Genomic DNA, 6,449 nt, shown 5'->3' with positions numbered 1-6,449 from the left:
TTGCAGTGGAAATTATAAAATGTCACCAATCCTTGATCACAATTAGGTTGCCATTGAACTCTCAATGCAATGGTGATATGTCACTTTTTGCTGTGCACACGGTGCTCGATTGTGTCAGCCAGCCAATTTTAAGTTGCAGATTCACACCTAAGGTGTAAAAAAAAAAAAATTAAACAGAGTTTTACAGCTTTAGCTAACCTGAATATTTAAGTTTGATACCCTATTGCCTCTATAGTTTTGTATTATCACAACTGGCCATACCCACATTTTGCACCACTGACTGGCAGCAAGAGGCAGAGAAAAATGGCTGTGGCCACACCAGGTAAAACCAGAAGGGCATTTCACCCTAAAAACAGGACAAATTTCAAGGCAGACACCGCTTTTCAGAGTAGTAGTTCTGAGCCGCTAGCTAAACCAACTGTCCAGCATTCTACACATCCCAAAAATGCTCAGAGGAAGTGAGATGCTTTGACATTTACACAAATTGCTAGTTTGGCCGATTTAACATTTTAAAGTATAGTTGTCAAAGTTTAATGAGCAGTTCCAGTATGAATATTAAACACTCCTGAATTGTTGAGTTTACAAGCCTATGGTTAAATTAAAGCCACTCCTTAAGTTAAGACAGTAGACTTAAAGTAGTCATAAGTTTCATTCAAGTGATCATTTTGAAAACCTAACAAAGCAGTCAAGGCAAGAAATTGTGTTCTGATTGTTTTATTTCAAAAGACTAGAGACTTAGTGTCCAACCTGCAACACAAAAAAAAACAGAACTTGTCAAGTTGAATTTGTAGCAAATACTGAATGCTTGAAAGAAAGACTTACCCTTTTAGTGTGCCAAGGTTCTTTCTGATAAACAGGACTTTGCTGGTAGTAAGGATTGTAGTGAACATTCCTAGAGCTTGGTTCGTATCCACTTGAAGCATGATGGAAGTGTCCCGGGTGCATCAGATTTTCATGTGCTCCAGCACTGTAAGGCAAGTCTTGGGGCTCGTCTTCATGCTTCTCGTAGCGGACATCCTGGTTGTAGTTCCTGCCTCGTTCAAAGCTGGTGCTGAAGTGGGAAATAGTGCCTACAGGATACTGGCCAGTCAAGAAATTGTAATCGAAAGGGTAAGGGACATAGCCATAGCTATAAGGTGGTTGTGGCATGCTGGTAAAGCTTGGTCCACTTTGAGGTGCTGCATTATAAGGAAAGGGTCCAGGAGGTGACAGTGAGCCTTGACTTTCGGTCTCAGTCTCATCATCACCGTGCTCAAAGGTACTCTCCATGCGGAACAGCTCACCCGGCTGATATTGGGAGTAGACAGGGGGAGGGTAAGGAACTGGATAAAGTGAAGACTGTGGTTGTCCAAATGAAGAACCAGAGACCACAGGTGTGTTTACTACAGAGCCTGCAAGGTTAGGTCTGCCATCTGAGGGGCTTTGGCCAGCAGTATGATGGGAGAAACTAAGGGATGCAGGACCATCTGGAAAAAAGTCTGGTAATTGATCATCTATAATTGGGGGGGGGGGGGGGGGAGTAAATAAAAAAACAGAATCAAGAACCAGTTACACCTGGGACAAACCAGAAGACTTAAAAAAAAAAGTTAAGTTACCAGCAGGCAGAAGAGGTAGACGTGCTTGCTCAACCGGGCTCTGATATGAACTTCTGGGCCTTGCCCCAGAGACAGAAAGCTCTGGTGTGAATCCAGGCTTTGAAGCTCTGCTGCGTGATAATGGCCCAGGACCTACACAGGAAAATTATATTCAGTAAATTAGACAAGACTGCTGTTTTGATAAGTTGCATTTTTAAAGTAATAATTTTACAGGATTTTTATTGTGTTGCATTTTACTGCACCGCTTATAGTTTAGGTAGACAATTTTGGAACTGTCCAAGAACATGAAATAACTTGGGCTAATTTTTGTACATTTACAGCAGTGTTAGTGTACATTGTCCAATTAAACCAATAACAAAAACTTAACTACAATTGGTAATACCAAATATGCAAAAGTATTCACACTTGGCCAGGGGGTGCATCCGCCCTCCCATTAAGCAACAAATTAGCACACCTGCACTTTTCCATCTGCCTAATGCACTTCAATGGTCACTATTCCTGTTCTGTCCAAGGCTGAGATCATGTAGCAGCCTACTTTCATTTACAAGTCTCCATCATATTGTTAAATATGTGCATTGATTTACAGTTTGATGTCTGTTGCTGTACAACTTTAGTGTACTTAATTCCATCTTCAAGGACTTCACCAACCTGCCAGGAACTGCAGATGGACATTAGTGTTCCGCTACAGATCTATATACATGTTTTAATGTCAACTAAGTACATTGTCTCATGTGAGGAGACAAATTCTACTTGATCATTTTGTGTCACCAACTACTGTTACTCAAATGACTCATCTTCAACTTAGAAACCAACATTAAAAAAAAATAAAAAAAAATAAAAAAAGAGTTGGCTCATAGTAGTGAAATGACTTTAGCACTTACCTTGCATCACCGGGTGGCAGTAGGCAGCACCAGCTAGCAGAAGAAGGAGCAAAGTCCTGCTTGGAGAACACGAACATGAGCCAAGTGCAACAAGAAGCATGAGGTGCAAGTACTTACCCTGAGGCGACCCAAACAGCCATGATGAGAGCAGAGGAGCACGTTGTGACTCACAGTGGCCGTGGAACGTTTAAAAGGGCTGAAAATGACCTGTCCTGACCAATCAGGAAGCGGCGACTTAACGACGCACAGCTGCAGGACATCAGGTAGGCCCTTCCTCCAATCAAGGAGTTCCACCTGCACCGCCTTTTTTTTTTTTTTTTTTGCTTATGATATGCTCCAGCGACCCCACGCGACCCCAAAAGGGACAAGCGGTAGAAAATGGATGGATGGATAGTAACACGTGACTTTAAAGCGATTCTACCGCATGAGGCCACAGCTGCTCGCTGACCATCAGAACATTTGCCTAATTAGCGTCACCCTCGTTTGGGGCGCCAATCACAGCAAGTAATGATACCTGTCAATCAAAGTGCTTGACCACACCGGGCGTCGCTTCCAGCCGCCTCCTGCTGTCATTGAGTTTGTCCTTCCTGGCTTGTTCGCTGCAGTAAAGGTGGAATCTTCATACTGCACTCCCCTATTTTAAGTTTTATTGTCTATTTGTGTTAACATTTATTTGTGGTATTGTGCCTCTCACAGCCAAGCTTATATGACTTGCTGGCTATTTCATTAGATAACAAAATCCAGTACATTCTGCCTTGATAAACATCTTAATACTCACTTTTTTATTGTAGATTATTGTAGAAAAGAAATGTCAGTATCATAGGACAATGTAGTAGTTTTACTCAATGATACTTAATACTTAATTTACATTCAATAAGTATCAACTTAAAGTGTCCTTTTTTATCTTATACTTAAATGGCAAATGCAATTATTTTAAATGTATTATTTATTAAAAAATGAATTGTAATTATTGACTTTACTCCTTTTTTTTTAACTTTGTGTCTCAGTTACAATAGTTCTGTCTAGGTCAGGGGTGTCAAAGTCAAGGCCATCGGGCCGGATCTGGCCCGCAAATTAATTATCTATGGCCCCCGGGATGATATTTGATTAGAATTAGAAACGGCCCGCAGGCCACAGCCACCTGCTGCTGTTTTGCACGCACCAATACTCCATCAGTGTTGGCGCTAGGAATTTTCAAACTGGGGTTCCAGGGACCCACTTTTTTGTAACTGTTTTGAAAACAAATGATAAATGTATGCATTATCCTGCTATATCTCACATTCTATATCGTGTTTTGGAAAAAGGTTGTCATGAACGTTACTTAATTCATAAAAAAAAAAAAATACAACACATTTTTATGCTTATGTAAATGTATTCAGTTATAAACATTCATTCACTTTCTTCTTTCCTTCATGGATCTGAACTTTAACGCTGCCGGTATTTTTTAAATATATTTTTATTGTAATATTTTCAGAATGTGTGTGTTCTATTTTTGGCCAAAGTAAGACAAAAGAAAACAATCTGAAGATGTCTTTATTTTTTAGTTTTAATGCCATGATTTTAATAATCCGGCCCCCGTGTGCACAGATTTTCCTCCATGCGGCCCCTGAGCTAAAATGAGTTTGACACCCCTGGTCTAGGTCTTTGTTGAGGAGTAAGGCTACAAAATCCACAGGGTGTTCCCTGTGGTGTGATGGCACACGCATCTGCTGTGTGTTCAAGGGGACACGTGTTCAATTCCAGGCCATGGCAGTACTAGGAAGGGCATACAGTATATCAAAACTCTTCATACAATTTATTTGATCTGGTGGTCATGACAGAAAAGTGAGGAAATAAATGTTTCTTAAATAAAAAATTATCAAGTGTATTTAATTAATCACATCAAAATAAAAAAATGGTCCCATTGAAATGTGCAGGATAAAAGTGTGGTATTTTGGTTTTACTATTCTTAATAAATAAAATGCTGTTGTAAATACCGGTAACATCAGACTAGTGCTGTTTTTGGCTAAGGAATAGAATCGACAAATCTGATTCGTTAGGTCCTCAAAGTTTTTTGTATGTTAGTTGTTAACATGTATGCTAGATGCTAGCAAGAGCACAGTTAACAGAAATGCCCACAACTAAACAGATCTAATTTGCGACTTATTCCACCTCAAAAAAGCTAAAACGCTCAGATACACAACAGCAGAGATTAGATGCTTTTGGACTGGCGCGGGCACAGCTAAGACAATCAAACTTGATTATATAGAGCAGGGGTCCCCAAAATCCGACCCGCGGGAGGTCCCAAGTAAAAAATAAATAAAAAGTTGTTATTTTTTTAAATGACTATTTAAAAAAATCTGTCCTTTGTAATCCATTTTCTCCTAGCCGCTAAGGCGAATCATATTGTCTAAAAATGCATTTACCCATCGATAACGCGACATCATCGCGCTCGGAATTATTTATATATATATATATATATATATATATATATATATATATATATATATATATATATATATATATATATATATATACATATATATATATATATGCCCCCAATTTTTTTAACTCAATGCGGCCCCCGAGTCAAAAAGTTTGGGCACCCCTGATATAGAAGAAGTAAAAGTCGTAACAAGGTTTCCGTTCGTCAACCTGAGGAAAGATCAATATCGTTATCATTGCCAGGGGAACAGTGAGGGAGGCTTCCTGCCCAAGTCTTGCCAGGCCAGTTGTCTCGGAACATCCTCCAAACACACCGGGGGCCTCATGTACAGAGAGTTGCGTGGCTTTCCTACTAAAAATTAACGTACGATCAAATCCAGAAAATGGCGTACGCCAGTAAAGATTCAGATGTATGAAAGTGTTCACACACATAAATCCAAGCACATTTCTTCGTTGCATCACAATCTACTTGAAATCGACCGCAGACGTGTGTGTGGGTTGGCACGCCCGGACCACACACAGGCCACGCTTCCTTATAAATACGCAAATCTTATTGAATGTGGCCATGTGACGGAGAACGGCACGCGCTGCTCAATGAGGAATCAGAATGAAGTGCTTCTTTCTCCTGCTACAGAAAACAGCACACTGGCTAAAAAAAAATCATCGGTCGGGCATCAGGAACAAAGAAAGTGAAGTGGAAGATGGATGTATGTCGAAAAAACAGACGCGTGCAACTGTCCCCTTACTTCGCTACAACTGCTGCTCCTCCATCACTGGATTATTCTGACTACAACCTGGGACCTTATGTATTAAGTGTTGCATGGATTTCCTACTACAAATTGACGGACAGTCAAATCCAGAAAACGACGTACGCAAGAAATAATTTAGATGTATTAAAGTGTGCAGGCACACAAATCCAGGCACATATCTTTTTTATAGAGATGTCCGATAATATCGGCTGATAAATGCTTTAAAATGTAATATCGGAAAATATCGGTATGGTTTTTTTTTATTATCGGTATCGTTTTTAATTTTATTTTTTTTATTAAATCAACATAAAAAACACAAGATACACTTTCAATTAGTGCACCAACCCAAACAACCTCCCTCCCCCATTTACACTCATTCACACTCATTCACACTCATTCACACAAAAGGGTTGTTTCTTTCTGTTATTAATATTCTGGTTCCTAAAATATATATCAATATATATCAATACAGTCTGCAAGGGTCTCCAGTGCCAACGTGCCAATGATTGCCAACAGAAGTTAATGGACGTCCTCACAAATATGAATATGAATATGAAGCATTAAATGCATTGGCGAAAACGAGAGTTGTCCTCGCCTCGTTTTTTTTTTACATTGTTGAAATCAAGTGTTGGCAGAGCCAGAATGACCATCTCTGTGTGTCGCCAATGTAGCCACAGCATGAAGTTGGTGTGAGGCTGCGCACGTTTCCATGTCAAAATCAGTCTTGACACATCTCATTTTGCCTTGAAAAAAAACATACGCCAGGTTTTTGTTCAAAAGGCAAGCTTAATGGGGATGGT

At 39.8% G+C, this 6,449-nt stretch overlaps 1 protein-coding gene across 2 annotated transcripts; it reads right to left on the bottom strand.

The window, feature by feature from the left end:
- Positions 1-698: 698 nt before the first annotated feature.
- LOC133647845 (uncharacterized) lies at positions 699-2,673 on the bottom strand. Of its 2 annotated transcripts, none has more exons than XM_062043562.1 (5): positions 2,594-2,673; positions 2,477-2,532; positions 1,596-1,727; positions 823-1,493; positions 699-747 (listed from the first exon to the last, which is right to left on the bottom strand). In XM_062043562.1, the coding sequence occupies exons 1-5, from the start codon at positions 2,614-2,616 to the stop codon at positions 736-738; spliced, it is 894 nt and encodes a 297-aa protein (XP_061899546.1). In that variant the 5' UTR covers positions 2,617-2,673; the 3' UTR covers positions 699-735. The 2 variants fall into 2 exon arrangements, with proteins under 2 accessions (XP_061899546.1, XP_061899545.1); XM_062043561.1 differs by having other exon boundaries at positions 2,477-2,535; positions 2,594-2,635.
- Between the last annotated feature and the right edge of the window lie 3,776 nt (positions 2,674-6,449).

The sequence above is a fragment of the Entelurus aequoreus genome, linkage group LG04 (genome assembly GCF_033978785.1).
Source record: "Entelurus aequoreus isolate RoL-2023_Sb linkage group LG04, RoL_Eaeq_v1.1, whole genome shotgun sequence".
NCBI lineage: Eukaryota > Metazoa > Chordata > Actinopteri > Syngnathiformes > Syngnathidae > Entelurus > Entelurus aequoreus.
Note: the sequence above shows the minus strand (reverse complement) of the source record. Positions and strands in the feature narration are given on the sequence as shown.

Excerpts from the sequence above, each read along its gene's own strand:
- LOC133647845 (XM_062043561.1), bottom strand. The coding sequence starts at position 2,616 with ATGGCTGTTTGGGTCGCCTCAGG. Across the intron at positions 2,536-2,593 it reads GCTGTTTGGGTCGCCTCAGG|CAGGACTTTGCTCCTTCTTC; the intron begins GTAAGTACTTGC and ends GTGTTCTCCAAG. Across the intron at positions 1,494-1,595 it reads TCTACCTCTTCTGCCTGCTG|ATGATCAATTACCAGACTTT; the intron begins GTAACTTAACTT and ends CCCCAATTATAG.